The sequence below is a fragment of the Lissotriton vulgaris genome, chromosome 3_1 (assembly GCF_964263255.1).
Source record: "Lissotriton vulgaris chromosome 3_1, aLisVul1.2, whole genome shotgun sequence".
Lineage (NCBI taxonomy): Eukaryota > Metazoa > Chordata > Amphibia > Caudata > Salamandridae > Lissotriton > Lissotriton vulgaris.
The window spans coordinates 939,277,517-939,297,332 of NC_141689.1; the positions used below are offsets into that span (position 1 = coordinate 939,277,517).

At 47.2% G+C, this 19,816-nt stretch overlaps 1 protein-coding gene across 1 annotated transcript in view; it reads right to left on the reverse strand.

The window, feature by feature from the left end:
• CARNMT1 (carnosine N-methyltransferase 1) overlaps positions 1-19,816 on the reverse strand; it is a 197,872-nt gene that overhangs the window by 20,178 nt on the left and 157,878 nt on the right. Inside the window, exon 7 of the mRNA XM_086961282.1 lies at positions 6,843-6,946. Coding sequence (XP_086817408.1) covers positions 6,843-6,946 — 104 coding nt within the window. The remainder of the gene's footprint in view (positions 1-6,842; positions 6,947-19,816) is intronic.

A 19,816-nucleotide genomic window follows, 5' to 3' on the forward strand; every position in this document is an offset into this window, starting at 1 on the left:
AACTGGAGTTGAAGAGGAGCTAACTGGCTGCAACATTGACTCCTTCACTATCCTGGCCGGGGATTTTAATTGTTGTTTCGAGCCTCTGGCCAGTGATGACATTTTGGACACATGGGAGGACGATGCCAAGAGAGGCATTCCCTTGCTTGCTCTCGACCCCATCAAGAAATGGACACAGAATGCCATTGATATTAACGCACTTTGCTTGGAAAACGCCCTCAGAGCCACCAATGGCCGTTGCAAGTCTGATACTGGGGGTGCACACACATTTAACAGGACTGGACACACCTCCAGAATCGACTACGTGCTGCTAAACTACAACCTGTGGGAATATGTCCTTGATATGGTCGTCCAACAATCCACGGATAGCGACCACAACCCTTTGATCCTCTCGCTTGCTCCCCCGTGGGATCTAGGGGCCACAGCATTATCCCGGCCAACCTGGAAATCATCCCACGAAGTTGTTCCATCTAACTGCGGGAGGCGACTGAAGTGGGCTAAGGTTGCTTCCGATGTTACAAGAATGGCCCAAGTACAGTCCTTAATGATGGAAGCTAAGTGTATCGCTGGCACGCAGGACTCTGACACTCCTATCCTCGTGCCATTTGTGGAGACTACTGTATCGCTTAGCAATCTTTTTCTGGTTCCTCAGGGGAGGGGGGGGTCCAAGCGGAGAAATGAGACTAGGGGTAGAGATCAATGGTACACCCACGCTTGCCGCCAAGCAAAAAGTGAGCTAATCGAGGCGGTCAGTGCTAAAGACCCGGCTTTGATTTCACTAGCTAGAAAAAACTACAAGAAGACTCAAGTTGCGGCAAAGGTCACTCACGAAACTAACTTCTGGAGTGATTTAATGGAGGCTGGCTCTAGAAAGGACTCAAGGGCTTTCTGGGCTTTGATTAGAGGTAGGGACAGGCCTGTTGACTCCCTGCTTACATGTAATATCACAGGGGAGGTTTGGCTGGCCCACTTTTCTAAACTCTACTCTAACTCCCTGGGGGTACTGGGTCCAAGTGGGAGTACTAGTCATATAGTGTCAGCTGATAGCTCTCATCCTGGCCCCACTTTTTCAGCTAGGGAGGTGGAGATAGCAATCAAGTGTATCGTCCCCAACAAGGCGGCAGGCCCAGATGGAGTTCCCGGTGACTTGCTTCGTAGCAACGTAGAGGTTTGGAGCCTATACATTGCTAAACTCCTGAATGAGGCAATGGTGGGTGGTGGTTTCCCGGATTCTTGGAGGGGTGCGGAAGTTGTCCCCATTTTTAAAAAGGGCTGCAGGGACGATCCGGCCAACTACCGACCCATAAGTCTGCTTGATTCCACCCAGAAGGCAGCAGGGAAGGTAGTTTTGGGTAGGATCTTGCAGTGGGCCGAGGAAATGAAGGTTTTGTCTGACTTTCAGGCCGGCTTCAGATCTGGAACCGGCACGATTGAGCAGACATTCCGTTTCCTAATGCTTTATTGGAAAGTGGTCAAACTGGGCAAGGGCAGTCTGTATCTCGCTTTTATCGATTTACGGACTGCCTTTGACCTTGTTCCACGCAACCAACTGTGGGCTGTACTTGAGGGTATGGGCATGCCCGCGTATTTGTTAGCCCTAACTATCAAATTCCACGAAAGCAATTTTGCCCAAATTAGATGGGGTCAGCAGGGCCAAAAAACATCCCGGATTCCTGTTGACAGGGGCGTCCGCCAGGGGTGTGTGCTAGCTCCCACTCTGTTTTCTCTATATCTAAACGGAGTGGTAGAGCACCTTCTCCAACTATCAGCAGATGCTCCCTCCCTGGCGGGCAGAAAGATACCAACGCTCCTGTTCGCAGACGACACCCTGTTGATTTCGAAATCCCCGAAGGGCCTCCAAACTCTGTTAACGAGGTTCCAGGGCTTCTGTGACGCAAGGGGCTTGGCTATTAACATCAATAAAACCAAGTTCCTTGTGTTGAATCCCCCCAAGAAGACAGTCTACCCGCCATCTATAGACGCGGTACCTTTAGAAAGGGTCAGGGAATTTGATTATTTAGGAATCAGACTTTGTGATACCATGTCTTGGAAGGCGCATCATCAAAAATCCATCTTGACATACAGGAGGGTTACGGGCGCTCTCCTAAAAGAGCATCGCGCCTCACCCCTTAAGCCAATCGGGGTGATACTCGACATCTACAAGGCAAAGGCTGTGAGTGCGGCATTATATGGGGCTGAATTGTGGGGCACCCAGAAATCTGATACTCTATTCCATCTGGAGAATAAGTTCCACAAAGATTTAATGCGGCTCCCCCATAGCTCTCCCACTTTACCCCTTCTACTCGATACAGGAACACGATCCATAGCCGATCAGGCCAAGCTACGTCCCCTCCTTCTGTGGGCCCGTATATGGAATGTCCCTGAACTTTCAAGCTATGCGGATGCACTAAGTGAACTTCTTTCAACCCCGGGCTGGCATAAGATCGGTTGGCTCCTTGGTGTAAAGCGCCTCCTTTGTGACTTAGGCCTGGATGATGCCTGGGCCAGTAGATCTTCGCCACCCAAACAGCTGTTAAAGAAAATATTCTGGTTGTGGGTGGATAACGAGAGAGTGACCCAACCGAATCTGTGCAGATCAGCTGAGGAGTTTTTGGCTACCAAATCCCGCCCCTTCAGAGAACCCTACCTTGATGTGATTTTGAATCCATCAGATAGGGCGTTGTATTTCAAATTTAGGGCCGGGGTTTTGCCCTTAGGCACAAGGACAGCTAAATGGAAACCACCATGGCAAACCGTAGAAACTTGCCCTTTCTGTACAACTAGGGATGAATCTATTCCCCATCTGTTGTTCGAATGCCCAGCCTATGCTGCTCCCCGTCGCAGATGGTTGAAACCGCTCTGCGCGAGGCTGGGCACTCGGTCACATTTGGAGGCCTTACAGTTGTTAAGATCAGACCCTCATCCACTGTTTGCTTGTGGCCTGGCAAAATTTCTGGGGTGGGCTTGGAGGATAAGAACCGCGAGGAGAAAGATCCTCCAGTAAGGATACCAACCTACATTCCAGTGGCCTGACTGCTTTTTGTATGTGTCCCTTCACCACTATTCCTATCAGAAATTGATAATTTTTGCATAAATGTTTTTAGAAAGGTTGTTATCTACTAGGTCGTATATTTTTAGTACCCTTCTTGAGATTTTGTCAGCTTTGATGTATAACTGTTTTTATGCTCACTTTGATTTTTACTGTAATGCTTTTATGAAATGAAGTATTTCGAAATAAAGCTATACAACAACATTCAGCGTTACTCAGCCACAGAAACACTGAGGAAATATGCAGATGAAGGACAAATGGCCGCACTGATTCTGTTTAACCTCAGTGTGGCATTTGACACTATTTCCCACAAGCTGCTCCTTCAAAGATTAGAGGCGTGTGGCATAAGGCGTATGGCGCTGAGCTGGTTTACATTGTTTCCCTCCACACGGACCTTCCAAGTTGCGCAACAAACATAATTATCTAAGATGATGGCCTTGTCCCAGGGGGACCTGCAGGGCTCAATCCTGAGCCCCACCCTGTTTAACATTTATGTGGGGCCATTGGCGGAGCGAGTGAAGAAGTAGGTGGTGTCGATTTCTCCTATGTAGATGACACACAACTATTTGTGATGTTAGCGCAAAACAAGGGCCAAGCAGCTACCCGGTTCTTCGAATGTTTAGTAGAAGTAGCAGACTGGATGCCTAAACACTGCCTCAAGCTAAACAGGAGTAAAACTGAAGTAATGGTGGTAGGCAGGGTGCCATCCATATGGTCATCCGCGTGGTGGCCTGAAATATTAGGCCTACTGCCTCCCCCAAAACAGAAGTGAAAAACCTAGGAATATGGCTTGATTCCGAGCTGACATTTGAAAGTCAGATTCGGAAGGTAGCAGGTAAATGCTACGGGACCATGAAAATCCTGTGGAAAGTCCTCAATTTATTACCACCTAATGCCCGGAAAACCATAGTACATGCAGATCACATTCCGATCACACTTTAAAGTTGCAAAACAGCCCTCACCCATATTTTGTGGTATGCTTTATCATCAGGGCTATCTACAATTCAACATTATTCTGACAGGATGGGCTTAACCAAGAAGGATTGGGAGCTCCTGATAATATTAAGGGGATCAAATACTACATGCTAATTAAAGTGAATTAAAATGGTCTAGAGGAACATCTCCAATAGTTTGTCTTTTGGTGTCCCAGACTAACTGTAAAATCAAGAAAGGGATGCAACAGGAAAAAAAGTGGCCTACCATCCTAGATTCCTACATGCTCCAGCCGACATAGCTGGCAGAGGTCAAGAAGATTTCATCTGGGCTGTCTAGTAAGCCCTTTGTGTCTCACCTAGTATTAGGAGTTCAAATGAGTGAACCACTTACACTTAAAGACAAACATAACAAACACGAGAAAAGCACTTGTTCATATTGAGATCTCAGGGTAAATTGCCCTACGATTATGAGCGAAAGGCCCTATAAGGGATGAGAGAGGACATCCCCGTGTAGTCAAACATTTTTGAAAAGTAGGACATAGGTTCCCAAAAGGTGGCTCTTATTCTCCAGACTGACCTAATCAGAAGTGACGTCTTACCTTACCTATTAAACATTTTTATTTATTGGGGATGTCCTTCAGTGATGACAGCTAATCCTGTAATTCCATAACCGAGCATTACTTGTTTGTAAGTCACAGACTAACAGCTTTCCCTTGTCGGAGTCATACAATTTAATATGTGGAACATCTCAATGAAATACAAAGGGTGTTGCAAATGTTCTGCACCTCATAAATGGAATTAGATGCTGTCAACGTAGTTAGTTTTTGCGGACGGCTAATGAACCAATACTTTTAATTTACATGCACCTAACTGTAGTAGCTGGATACCATGGGTTGGACTTTTGGTAAAGAAGTCATCCATGGCAGGCAGATGTGGTCTTATAATAGAATGAGAGAAATTAAAACAGTAATCTGTGTGTGGTCTAAAACGCCACTTATTAGGTAAAATGTACAATATCATTGGTCTAGTTACTCTTTCAAATATATTAGTTGTACTACCTAGTGCTCTACCCCAACCAGCATGGCCACCGCTATGCTGGGTAGCCACCTACTATACGCGGTAGTGGAGAAGGTAATCAATCGGCAGATTCTCAACTAAGCTGAATTGCTCTTGGATCACACAAACAAGGTCCAAGGGCCAGCTCTAGAAGCATAGCTTACAGCACAATTGTGATCTTTCCAGCGTTTGGTGGCAGGCTGAAGTGAGTGAATGTGAGTAAATTCATCTGACCAAACTTATGGCAGGCACCTGTAAACAGTGCGCTGCCACCAGACATGGCATGAGGGACTGCTGAAATATGCAGCACAACTTGCAAGAAAATCTAAAATCTTCTCTGATGTCTACTCAGCAGAGGGGCTGTGTTTCCTCGTGTGCTAGTGTGTTACCGTTATATCAAATAAATCAACCCAAATGCTGTTCTCTTGTAACTTTTAGGTTTTCAGCCAGAAGGCACAGTTTATTCTGCAATTGGTCATTTGTTTCTGGAAATCACTGCTAGCTTGTAAGGCTCACGGATTGGGCTCCATCATGAAGATGGTGACGCCGACAATCCTGCCCTATGTGCTCTTTCAAGATAGCCATGAACCAATTAAAGGGAGTAAAGAGGTGCTGTAGAGCATGGCCATAGAACTTTACACAAACTATAGAACCCAACTCAATTGAATCAACCTAAGAACCCTCCAGTCGACCCAATGCGAAAATAATGGTTTTGCTTCAAAGTACTCTCGCCCACCAGGGGTACCCCTTAGTGGCATGCTTAATCATAGAGTTCCTTCCTGTTCCGTTGAGGGACAGGTTTTCTAAAGCCTGTGAGATGCAAGGGAGCACTATGTTGGAAAAGGAATAGGGCAGTGAGTGGGAGTAGGGTTACTCTCTAAGAATACCCGCCTGGTAACCCTAAATTTTTTATCTGGGAGCCAGCCGGTATGATTAAAAAAAGGGAAAAGTTAGGAAGTCATGGGGCTCTAGTTACCCCAACTTCCTCTTAGGGTCAAATGTTTCTGCCACTTATTTTCCCAAATGATCTTGGCTTTAGTCAGGACTGATCATACAACCACAATCCACACCTATTCCATAATGCGGACGCAACTGGTCATAGTTGCTGCATGGCACTCTTGATTAAGCCAGTCATCTAGTTAAGGGAACATCTTGATCCAGGTGGTTCCGAGATTAAGGACCACTTTCGACAGACATTGGTAAAATCCAGTGTTAGATTTAGGATCAGGCAGACATCAGGGTGACTTGAGCAGCAAGGTTGCAACAATATCATTCCATTTATATTCACCTTTAAAAGGCAAGACTACTATGTGTATATTCAGATGAAATACTCTTTATTAGAGTTTGAACCATCCTGGTCTACTTTTCTAGCCGAAACACAGATGTATGAACCAACGTTAGAGTATCATCTATGCAAATGAAATACCCTATGGATTAACTGGTCAGGGATATTTGCTTACGCTTTTCTGCCTCTCTCCCTCCTTCCATTTCTGGTTTGGAAACCTTGATTCAATGCCCATTAGATTCCCCATTTTAGACTAATGTTCTGTAGTGTTACCTTCGCCTCAAATTGTAAAGCGCTCTGATATCCTTCGAGATCAAGTTCACACTATATAAAACTTTATAAATAAATAAAATATGCGCTAAACAAGGCAAAGTCTCAGGTCACGCCATTTAATAGATTGCACAATAAAGTACATGTACACTCTTATAGTCTGAAACCAAAGGATGACATTAACCACATTAGTAGAGGCTAAATTACATGCACAGAAAGTTAATTATTTTCTGTTCTGTATGCTTACCTCTATGTGAAATCCATACTGCAATATAACATTTTTTATATCTTCATAACTTAGTTCTATTGAAAGTTCATTTGCCAAATTTTCAAAGTGGTATAACAGAGGACCTAAAACAGGGAACACAATGCATCACAGTTTTCTGGTCAAATCTGATGTACAAAGAAAAGCACTTAACCTTTGTAATTCAACATTTGCTAGATCTGCAGATACCTAGAGCCAAGTGCTTTCAGTTTTTCACAGGTCCAGTCAAGCCATCCCCATAGAGTAACAACAGATTCCCTGACGAATAAGTGTTTATTGTGAAGGTTTCTGAACTGTGAATCCAAATAAAGTGCAATAAAAAAATCAAAAAATAATTTCACTTCATTCGGAGATTGTAATTGCAATATGACAAACCTTTGGTCACATATGGGTTGTGTCCAACTTTAGAAAATACCAATTTAATAAATCTATTCACTGGTAAAGACACAAAAGTTACAGGTATGTTATAGTTAGGTTCCGATTTTACATACAGAAAAAAATAGAAATGCAGCAGTTATTGTTACACGAGGGAACTATAAAACTTACACCCCCGCAATGCATAGCTCATGACCTCACATATTACATTACTCACGACACTATCCGTGACATCACTGATAACATCGCTGATGATATCATCCAGCAAAGTATACCTCATAAAATACCATTTACATTTTATAGAAATAAAACGACACAATTTAGATATGTACAGCAGAGCTCACTGTAACCTTATCAGCTACTAAACTCGCTTACCACGTAAGAGGCAATTCTCAGCGGATAGTCCTGCCTCTTCTGAACCACTACTATAAACACTAATGACTTAAGTAAAATGTCGAACCGTAAGACTAGTCTACTGCAAACCACAACACCACCATTCATGAACCTGTAAAAATGTTTTAGTGGAAATGCCAGATTTACACAAACCACTGCAACATAGAACCTATTGAGAGGTTTTAGCGGACAGGCCACTGTGTCACAAACAACTAGTAAAATTATTCTTCAACCTGGAGAAAGGTGTGAGCAGATAGTTCAGTCTGTTGTAAATGTCTACTACACTGAGCCATCACTATAGAGAAAGGTCTTAGCGAATAGATGAATTTATTGCAATCTACTACTACAGTCATTTATCACAAAGGAGAGAGGTCTAAGGAAACTGGTCAGTAGGTCATAAAACAGAACTATACCCAGCCATCACTGTGGAGAGAAGTCTCAACGAACAGCTTAGACTGTCGCAAAGCACAACCATACAAATACATCAGCAGAGGACATGTGCCATTGTAAAGGCTAGTTTACTGATAAGTAGTACAACCGCTTTAAGAATGGGACTATAGATCAGATGACGTATGTTAAAAATAGTATCACTCAGTAGCACAGAAAAAAATAGTAATTTAACTTATGCTGTAGCTTAGTATATATCTGCAAGTCTCAAACATTTATGAAACACACTCACTGGACGAGGTCATCAGTGATAGCATCAGTGATGTCACTGACCATGTCATGAACGATGTAATATGTGAGGTCATAAGCAGTGCACTGCGCGGGTGTAAGTTTTAGTCAGCTTAGGTAACTAACTGCTGAATTTCTATGTTTTTTGCACTAGTGAAATATATACATACACTAAAATTCTGCAGCTAATATTACCGGAGCGAACTATATCTTACGCCCCGCAAAGCACTGCTTAAGACATTACATATTGTATCACTCATGACATGGTCAGTGACATCACTGAAGACATCATCCACAGAACAACTCGCACCCCTATAAACCTCTCATATACCCAAACACCCACACAACAATTCATACAGCCATTAACAGACCCATACAAGTACTCACACAACCACACTCATTCATAGAGCCACTCTCACATCCACTTGCAAAACCACTCACTCACCCATACAGCCATCCATAACCAACTCAACCATACAGCTACTCACACACATTCACCTATACAACCATTCACACCCTCTCACTCAACCATACAAGCACACACAAACCCCTATGCAACCACTTACATACCCATTCACAACTTCATAAGAGCACTCCCACATCCTCTAACTCACCCATACAGCCATTCACGCAGACACTCACTCTCCAATACAGCCACTCAAACACCAACTTACTTACCCGTACACCCACTTATATACCCACTCCCTCACCCATACAACCATTCGGACGCCCACTCACTCACCCATACAACCTCTCAACAAAGCCACTCAACCATACAAGCACACACACCACACAACCACTCACATACCCATTCACACATTCATACAGTACTCCCACATCCGCTCACTCACCCATACAGCCATTATCAGATACTCACTCTCCAATACAGCCACTCAAACACCAACTCACTAAACCAAATAGCCACTCACTTACCCATACACCCACTTACACACAGTCACTCACTCACTCATATAACCATTCAGACACCCAGTCAATCACTGACCAATACAGCCACCCACATAGCTACTCACACACCCAATCATACACCCATTCCGCCACTCACATACCCATACAGACACACACACACACACGGATACAGTCACACAACCACAAAGATCACGTTAGAAATAGAATCACTCGGTAGTACCAAAAGAATAGCACATTAACGTATGCAGTAACTTAGTATACATCTTTAAGTCTCAGACCCTTTTAAAAAATACTTACACTCACTGGATGATGTCATCAGTAATGTCATTTGAGAGGTCATGAGTGATGTCACGGACCATGTCATGAGTTATGTAATATGTGCGGTCATAAGCAGTGCATTGTGGGGTGCAAGTTAAGTTCGCTCCGGTTACTAAAACTGCAGAATTTCAATGATTTTGCACAAGTGAAAACTGAGCCTAAATATACTGTCCCTGCAACCTTCGTTTTTTTTGTGCATTTCAAAGCTGTTTTTTATTCTATTTCCCAACCAGAACTTTCCCTGTAACCTTTCTATTTTTCAGTGAATTTCTAGTTAGTTTCTTTAAGAATGCTAATAAAATGCCCTTAGCAATGAGGGGACGGGGTGGAGTTGTACACAAGGCAAGGTTCCCCCGCCCAAGCTTCTGCTCCTGTCCCCCCCCCCCTCCAAGTCCATGCCCCGCTCCCTCATTACAGTCATGTGGCTGGGTTTCTGCCACTGCCCTTCCTGCCTGCCATGGACAGTTTGTTACTGCCTCATCCACCTCCTCCCTACCATCTGTTGTCTGAGTCCATGCAACAACCACCCCCTCCCTCCTACCCTGCATGGCCCAAAGCGCTGCCAATTCCCTCCATTTAACTTGATGTCCCTGCCCACTCCTCCTGCCCTCTGTTATCTAATGATATGCCCTATCAGTGCCCTCCTGCTTAGCCTCTGTGCTTAGCTTGCTGCCCCTACCCTCCTTCCCCCGCCCTCCCATGTCTATGTGCATGCCCCTGCTCCCTTTTTTTGCTCACCATGTTCCATGGACCTGCCACTGCACCTCTATCTAATCTGAGTGTTATGCTGAACTGCCACTGCCCCTCCCACCTGACTAGCATGGTCAGAGGACTGCTGCCTGTTCCTGCCACCTCCACCATACCTATCCGAGTTTCATGCCCCTATCCCATCCCTCCTGTCCCCATGGTTCATTTTAGCTACCACTCCCTTCTGCCCTCTATGCTCTGTTGTGCTGCAGCTTCTCCTGCCTACCTCACGTGATCTGTTGTGAAACTCCTTCCACTGTCTTGCCTGTGCTGAGCCCCTACCCATCACTTCTGTCCTCCATGGTCCTCTGTGCACGTACCTGTCCCCTCCCTCTTGCCCACAGTGGCTGTTGTGCTGCCAATAACCCTCCCACATGCCATGCATGGCCGGATGTGCTGCCACGGTTTGGTGCTACTGACCCCCTCCCACCTTCCCTCCGTTGGGGGAATGTATATCATTATAGTCTCACTGTTCCCCTCATTGGTGTGTTCTGCTTCCAGTACCCTACCCTTTATCATCAGCTTGCTGCTCCAGCCTGCCCCCTGACCTCCGCTTTTCATGTGAAGGCTCCTATCCCCTCCCTCCTGCCTTGTCTGGTTGGTTCTTGTGCCCCCTGCACCCTTCCTCGCTCCTGCCCTTATGCTGTAACTGCCCCTCTTGTTTGTCTGGTATGGCCATCATACTGCCCTTGCCTCTCGCTCCTCTGCTCTGTTGTTCATGTGCATGGCTGTGTCCCCTCCCTATTGCTTTCCATGGTCCGTTGAGCTGCACTTCCGTCCCTCTTGTCCTGTGTGTTGTGTGGTGTATTGAGCTGCTGCAACCCCAGTAAGATCAGTTTGGTGCCCCTGCCCATCTCCTTCCAGCCGTCTGTTATCCAAGTCCATGCCCCTAACCCATTTCTCCTGTCCTCAATGATCCAATGTACAACACTTGCCAACATTTTAAACTTGGTAATAGTGTGGTTTTGGAAGAAAATAAAACCTGGAATTGATTTTCTTCTGACTTCCATTGAAAAATAGGACATTTCAGGCAGGAGATCGATAAAATAAATCTCTTTTGGGCTTAAAAACATTGCGAGTCTCCTGCCTGAATTGGGTTTGTTGGCATGTATGGTGGAACTACCACTGCCTCTTCCTTCGCCCTCAATGGTCTTTTATATTGCCACAGCCCCTCTTGCCTGACTTACATGGTTGGTTTGTTGCCCCTGCCCTCCATGGTCTGTTGTGCTGCCACTGCCCCTCCCACCAGCCTGCCCACTGGTCAATTTGTTGCCTCTTCCCTGCCCTCAATCATTAGAATCCGTGTCCCCGGGGTATGCCTCCCCACAGTCTTCTAATTAACAACTAGATTGCTAACATTCTATACTTATTACAAAAGTGTAGCACGGCTGACATCTACATCTTGACATGATCAAAACTGTAATACCTAAACCATTTTCTATAGAAATTATAACAAGCATTGGCAATGCCATAATTTGGACATTTGTGAGAGTTAGAGCTATTGGCATTGTAAATGAAAAGGTCTTTTACCCATGTGTTTTGGTTTTGAGTGGATGTATGTGGGTTGGATTTGAATTGTTAGTTGTGGAATTGTGAGGTGTGGAGTGGATTTGTGTAGGGGGATTATGTGGCATGGTGAATAGATGGGGGTGTGAGCTGCACAGACTAGACAGACAGGGACACAGAGATAGATAGGTAGTTTGTGCACGAAGTAGTGAATGAACTCCAGATAGAGGAGCAGAAAGAATATGTGAGAAAGTGAGAAAGAGAGAAAAAAGGGAAGTGCAGACGACATACGCATAAAGAGGAAGCGCCTGTGTTTGCAGAAGACACTCCAAGAAGGTGTCGAGCATGGGATTAAGGTACGTAAACCTTGGAAAGGGACAGGAGAGGCTTGGAATGGCATCCGACATGGATCGCTAGAGCTCCTGCAGCCCTGGGGCCCCAAAGCCACCTAAAGCTTCATTTTTCACTCTAAACTAAACTTGGTGGCGTTAGAAAACCTCCAGTTGAGAGACTGCAACTGGGTCACAATGGGTGTCCCCCATACCTGCCAAACAGCCGACCAGAGGTCACCAATGGTGTTGTGTGGATGGGCGGCGCAAACTTGCTCTGGCTGCTTCAAGCTGGTGTGCTCGCTGAGGGTCGGCCGGAACTGACTTGAGGCCCCCCGGAAGCAGAGATCCATTGCTGCTGCTCGGTGTCCCCTCTCTTTCTGATCGGCTGCGCTGCGGCCGTCCCTGGAGCCACGGGGAATGAAATCTCTGTCTTGCCAAAGGATGCTCTGGCCCAGCACTCCTGTGGGAGAGGGGCTCAAGCAGGCTGGAGGGCACTGGCGGGGGGTGGGGTCAGCCCTCTCGCTCTCCCACTCCTGGCTCTTGCTGAACAGACCCGTGCAGTGGACCAGCTGGGCCCCTGAGAGTGGTGAGGCACAGCTCCTGCTCTGGGCCTTGCCGGATTCCTGATCTTAGCGAGGGTCATACACGCTTGTCGCAGCTGCCATGGGTGTGGTTCGCACTTGAGTATTACACCACAACACCAACCACAGAACCTGCTGGCACTCTGGAGCTCCACTGCCTGCAGTTGCGTGAGGGCACTGACTGCAGCTGCCTGGGCTGTTGTGGATTCCTGGGGGGTGCAGCCGCCTCTACACGAGCACCTGAAGAGCGGTGAGTGGCCTTTGGGGCCCTTGCTTATCCAGCTGGCGCCTGCCCCACCATGGAGGTTTCTGGCGCCCCCCCCCCCTACTACGGAGCCCAAGGATCAATAAGACTCAGGACTTCTACTGCTGAGTGGGAGGATGCCCGGCTGCCTTCGGACTGGCCAGCTTGCTGCGCCCTGTCTGGGCACGGGACCTTCCTTTCTAGTTGGGCCTTGCTTTCGGGGGATTAGCGCCTCTATTGCGGGGGCTTTTGTGGGGTCCGTCTCCTGGTCCTTTCCTCTCTCTGGATGGCGTGGAGACCCCCCTCACCCCACGAGTGCTGGAGTGGGAGTTTGTGGCCTTCAAAAGAGGGGGGGGGGGAATCTGGCGCCCCCACCTTCCCCTCCCACAGCATGGCATGCCAAGGGAGAAATGAGTGCTACGGAGAAACCAGAGGTCGACATGGCCTTACTGCCTTCCTGAACTCGGATGCTGGCGGCACAGGCTGCGCTGCTTGAAATTGCATGATCATGGGCCTTTGCCGAGACCATTTGCCTCCCACACAACTGACCTTGAGGCACATGGACCAGCGGCGATTCCCAGGGACCCACCCATCCCACACTGATCTCTGCGCTACATGGGTACCACTCTCCCACTCCATTAGCGAACTACTCACACTCAACAGGGAACATCGCCTTGTGGCCTTGGGTTCAGCAACCTAGAAGTCAGCGGCAGCGCGGCCTGACCTACTAAGCCCAGAGTGTGGTCTCTCTTTGGGCTAAAACAGCTTTCCTCGGAATTGAGTGGCAACAAGGACCAGTCCATGCAGCCCAAACCCTACCCTCTCCATCATGCAGGACTACTAGGAGAAATTCCTAGCAGACATCCGTCAGAGGATTGACTCTTTAAAGACAGAGTTTAAAAGCTGCCTCAACGATTTGCGCGGGGATATAGCAATGGTGGGAGACTGGGTTGATGGCATGGTACACACCTTCAAGGATCAGGAAGACCTCTAGAGAAGGGTCAATCAATGTGCTGGAGGTACAACATATCGAACTCCAGGCCAAGCAGGAAGACATGGAGAACAGGGGTTGATGCAACAATCTGCGTACCAGAGGCAATACCCGCGGGCGGAGGACATCATGTCCTTTACTAGGCTCCTGCTGGCAACCATCCAGACTGAGTCAGAGGAGTGGCAGCACACAGAGTTGCTGCCACTCCTAATAGTCTAGATATACACCCCCTCCTCCCCCAGATATAATCATCAGCTTCACTTTTTCCAGGACAAAGAAGGTATGCTCTAGGCGGTAAAGTGAATATTGTCTTTCGCGGCCACACTACCAAGACCTCCCCCCGCTGACTGAAGAAGCAACATGACTTTAAACCAGTGACGGAGCCCTTGTGCACTCATGGGATCAAATATCAATGGGCACATACCTTCAGCTTGCTTTTTTCCTGGATTGGAAAGCAACGCATGGTCCATTCCCCAGCAGAGTGCAAGACGCTCCTCGGCCTTCTGGGGGGCTCCCCTAGCAGAGACACCTCACCCTCACCTTTTACACATCTGGACTACTGGCAACCCAAACAGCATACAGTCTAGCGACGCGGACGCAACTGAAACAAGACTGCACAAAACTTGCTCTCAGAGAAGGCAGACATTTATTGCACATCTCCAAAAGAGGAAAACCGAGCATACCTACTCCTTGGCTTAGGAAAATGAACATAAGCATAGTATGTCCATGTCTCGCGCCTGAACACACTTGGCAGGGCTCAGTGCTCGGACTCCGAATACTTACCTGTTGTATTTTCCATTTTCTTTCTTTTCCATCACAGGTCTGACTTACAGAGCAGTTTGCTCCTGGCCTACAGACACTGAGCTTTTCTCCATGGAGGCTGACACCACGATAGGGTCTGGTCCTTATAATATGACCCTTAATGGGGAGGTTCACAAGATTGGCACTGTTGGTCCCCTTAGTTACCCCCAGCATTTTCCACAACTACGCCCTACCTGTTCAGTCTCTACACTACTTCCATGGCCTTTACTGTATTTTGGCAGAGCAAAGGGACTGGCCCTCCACAACACTACACACAGGATGGTTGTCTGCCTCCCTAGAATTGCGCAGATAATCCCACCCCTTGTATGGGTGCCACACATGATCTGAAACTGCTCTCTCTCAAAGTTAGGTGCTCAATTCCCCTAGCAAACAGCGCTAGGTTTCGCGCTCTCTCATACAACACGACTCAGATGATATTCTCTTGCCAGACACGCACCGGCCTTGAACCAACTGCCACTGCATGGCTCACCCTAGATACCTGCTTCAACACTAGACATACACTGATTCAAAGACCCTAGGTGTTGCTATTCTTTGTAAGAGGGGCTTTTATACAAAAGCTGTTAAAATCATTAGGGACCCAGGTGGGCGATTTCTCACTCTAACCATGGAAAGGGGCAGATACACACTATAACATTCCTTAATCTTCATGCTCCGAACCAAGCGCAAGATACATTTATAGGACACATCCTCTCAGAACAACAAGTGCTTGCTAGAGGTTATATTGTGGTGGGGGTGACTTCAACTTAGTCTAGGACCCTGACCTAGATAGAAACACAGCACACATGCAGTGAGAAAGAGCCATGTCTGGGATACTAAGTAAAGAGCTTTGGGATGCAGGTTTGGCTGATGTCTGGAGATACTTACGCTCTGCAACAAAGGATTACTCCTTTAATTCACATGTATACTTATTGTACTCCAGCATCGACTGTTTGTCACCTCTTTCCCCCTAAAAGCCCTCGCATCTGCACAGATTTCGGATATCTCCATTTCAGATCACACGCATGTTGATCTTACATAGACACCGCACCTCAGATCTCCTATCGCTCCCCCGCAATGGCGCCGCTCCCCTCAACTCTTGAGAGACCTAGTTGACCTGGCAGCATAAAAGATTTTATCACTGAATATATTTCAAATAACTCCTTGGGCTATCCCTCCCTCTACATCCATTAGGATGATTTTAAAGCCACTATTCACAGAGCGATATCCTCCATCTCAATCTCCATAGCCAAGGCACAAAAGGCACGTCCTTTAGAAGCGAGGCTCATGGACGACATTCTCTCCCTAGAGTGCACGTTATAACACAGAGGGCCAAGAGACAACTGGCTATTCTATGATGCCAGCTTAGGGCACATAGAGTCACAACAGGTTAGAGCGCTCACTCTTTGCAGTAAAACAAAATTATGATGGTGGGGACAATGTAGGTTTTCTCCAGACATGTAGGCTGTGCCACCAATACACTAGGTCGCACACTGCCAAAATCCAGACAGGCAAGTCTACCTGGGCAATCATGGAAGCAGACAAACAGGATGCTTTTCAGGCCTTCTACCAATGCCTTTATTCTTCTGTGGGAGAGATCTAACCAAGATAGTCGAGTACCTCCAGAACTGTCCCTGGCAATCACTAGACCCTCTCTGACCCGGGACCTGGAGGAACGCTTATTGGTTGTTGAGCTCCACAGGGACAACCCCCCCCCCCCCCAACCCCCCCCCTAAACCCCCCCCCCCCAAGAACTTCCAGAGAGAAAATCCCTTGGCGCAGATGGCCTTACTCAGGCATTCTACATGATCTTCTTGCCACAACTTCAGGATCACATGTTCACGCTTTTCAACTCACTCACGCCACAGGCCTCACACCTATTATGTCCAATGCCGAAATCAAACTTGTTCCCAAGCCTGGCTTGGTTCATCATATCGCCCAATTGCCCTTTTGAATACTGATGCAATGCTTTACACTAAGATGTTGACCAACAGCCTAGAAACACTCTACCCGGGTTAATTGATCACAACCAGGTTGGCTTCATAGGACATTGGCAGGGATCAGATAATGTTCGACGCCTCGCTCACCTAGTCGAAAAGGCCCAACGGCATATTACGCCTGCTCTACTCCTTTCCCTTGATGCAGAGAAGACTTATGATTGGGAGAGCTAGGCCTTCCTATGAGCAGTCCTCCAGAAAACAGAACTAGGCTCAGTTATGATCATTAAGATAATGGCCTCATATTAAGACACCCACTGCCTCCATTCAAATAACGGGCAGCAAACTCACACTTTCCCTCAGTTGCAGGGCATTTGGCAGGGTTGCCCCCTGTTATTCGCCCTCATGGTAGAGCCACTTGCCATCCATCAGCGGCAGTCAACTGACATAAGAGAGAACCACTTTTCGGGGACAGGTCAAACAAGTACTGATATACACAGATGACCTTCTAGCCCCAACAGAACAAGACATTTCCCTTCTCGCGGTAGTCCAGGTTTCACAGACCAATGAGCAGGTATCTGGGTACAAGATTAACCTGGCAAAGTCACAAGCACTTATCCTCATTCTCCTGCCGCAGCGACTTCACTGCCTACAGGTGCTCACCCCTTCCAGTGGTCCGCTTGCACTATTCAATATTTAGGCCTTACAACCCAGAACTACCTGGCCACTTGGACACAGGTTAAAAGGTCACGCTACCCCAAGGCAATATTTGACGAACGCTCTAAATATAGTGGTTAGACCAAACCAATGTTGTAAAAATGTCCGACCGGCGTATCTTCGAGGTCTCTCAGCTGGGTGTGCACATGTACAGACCGGTTTATGCCCGTACACTCCCTGTGCCCAGCGGGGATGAGTGTGCACGCGACCCAGCCCGCAGCCCCCCCTCGCCTTCTGCTGGTGCAGAGAGATCCCTGTAACGGAGCCAGGCTGATACCCCAGGTGTGCCTCTCCGATCCATGCTGCACTCACTTTGTTAGCCCGCTCTATAATTACATTGTGCAGCAATTACGGATAATTTAAGGCAAACAATGCACTTGCTGAGAGGACGGGCCTCTTTGTGAATCCGGGGGCTGCCAGTGTCTGCTGGAGGGCTTGCAATTGGGTTTGATTGAAGCGGCCCCTTGTAACTCATGCAAACGCCATTTACCTCCACATGTCTTTATTTTAAAATAAATCCAGGCAGAGCAGTGCTTTGGGTCTCCGTCGCCCTAATCCTACCCCCTCCACCCTCTACCCAGCGGGAGGGGGCTCTCTTCACGCCCCCAGCCCCCTTCTGCTGGGCTCGACAGAGATGAGGAAAGCTGTGAAAATGAAAGAGAACCGCATTGACACTTCTCGGCCTCGCCAGCAACGCACGTCGCGCTGTATTAATGAGTCACGGCCCAGACCTGTAATTATGTGCTCCGAGACGCTGATACACCCCACACCTGCTGCCTCTGAAGAAGTCATTTCTCCGCGCGCAGGTCCTCGGACAGGGCAGCAGGTGCCCCCCAGTGCCCAGGGTCACACGTGGGGGGCTTCTTGTGGCTGCGGCGCTCTACAGAAAGTGCCGGCTGCCCTTCTCTTCTCCTCGGGCGCCCTCCCCAGCGCAAACCAATCATGCACTGGGAGAACCTCTCACCCCGGACACGATACCTTGAGAGCTCGGTGTGATACGCGCAGCAAGGAGTAGACCGGTTTCAGCTTCCACTACTACCCCGCTGTAGGAAGCTGCATTTAACATCAAGGTCAGTAAAACTAGTTGTGCTCAAGCATGTGTTTACAGTGCTACGAAACGACAAAAGCCATGTAACACTACTAGTTTTTATTTTCTTATAGTGAGTCGGGCACCAGAAGCATCAACTATTCTCACACAATGTTTCAAAAAAGGTGAAAAGGGAAAAAAAAGTGTGCGATGCTTCCTGGTCACCCAGCAGCATTCAAAAAGAACTATTGGCAATGCGGACAGTCTGAATCCTCGCAGCCCTTGCTTTGTCTGTGCCAAGAAATGCTGAAAGGCTCAGGAGCCCTCGAACCCCATCTCGCCTGCATCTAACATATTTATCACCTCATGCACTTTCTTAAATCTGTGTACCCCTCCCTAACATTCAAGCTGTCTCGTCGACGTAGCTCGCGGAGTGGTACCAGGGCTTTACCGGAAGTGGTCTCCACCCGGCCTTGAGCCTGAACTCCCCTGCCTTGGGAAGAGGAGACCTCGCATAACAGGGGCGGGCTCTTATCTAAGTGTGTCGTGAGGATGGCATGAATGTTTGGTCAGCTTCTGTGTGCGTGCGCGAGTCCTTGTGTCTATGCATGTGCTTCTGTGTGTATGAATGTGTGTGTGTGCGTGTGTGTGCGCGTGTGTGTGTGTGTGTGCGCGCGCGTGTGTGCGCGCGTGTGTGTGCATGCAATAGGTCTAGCATTAGCGAGAAATTAAGCTATTGGCATTGTAAATGACTGCCATTTATTTATCGGTTTTCAAAACCAACACATACATAAAAATGTTGTCAATTACAATGCCAATAGCTCTAACTTTTGCAAAGGTAAGACCGTTGCATTGTAAATGCTTGTGTTATTAGCATGCTTTACTGTGGCTCAAGCACAGGTACCCATAGAAAAGTATACTCAGGACAGCACTCTTCACCTCGAGGGAAAGGTCTCTAGGAAGTCTACAATCTTTTAGGTTACCTCGTAAGTTGGGTTAACTTGTTATCTGAAATAAATCTAAATACACTTTGGGTGAAAGGGAGTAACAACTATTCCAAGGAATGCATTTAAAATCCATCTAGTGACCGCAATATGTTAACTATTGCTTGGCAATTACAGGTAGCTAAAGAAAAATGCATTGTTGCCCCAGTTACTCATTATAGTCCTTTGTAAATTCACATGATCCTGGAACAAATCAATGAATTAGAGGACAGATCCATATTCTCTATTTACTTTGCCATTGATCAAACATTCGGGCATAGCAATTTGAAACATCTTTTCCCAATGTCACAATCATGTTCTATTAACAATTGTACGTAGGCATGCCCAATTTTTAGTTAACAGTGATTGTCTAAAATATATTAAATAAACCACAGCAAATTGTGC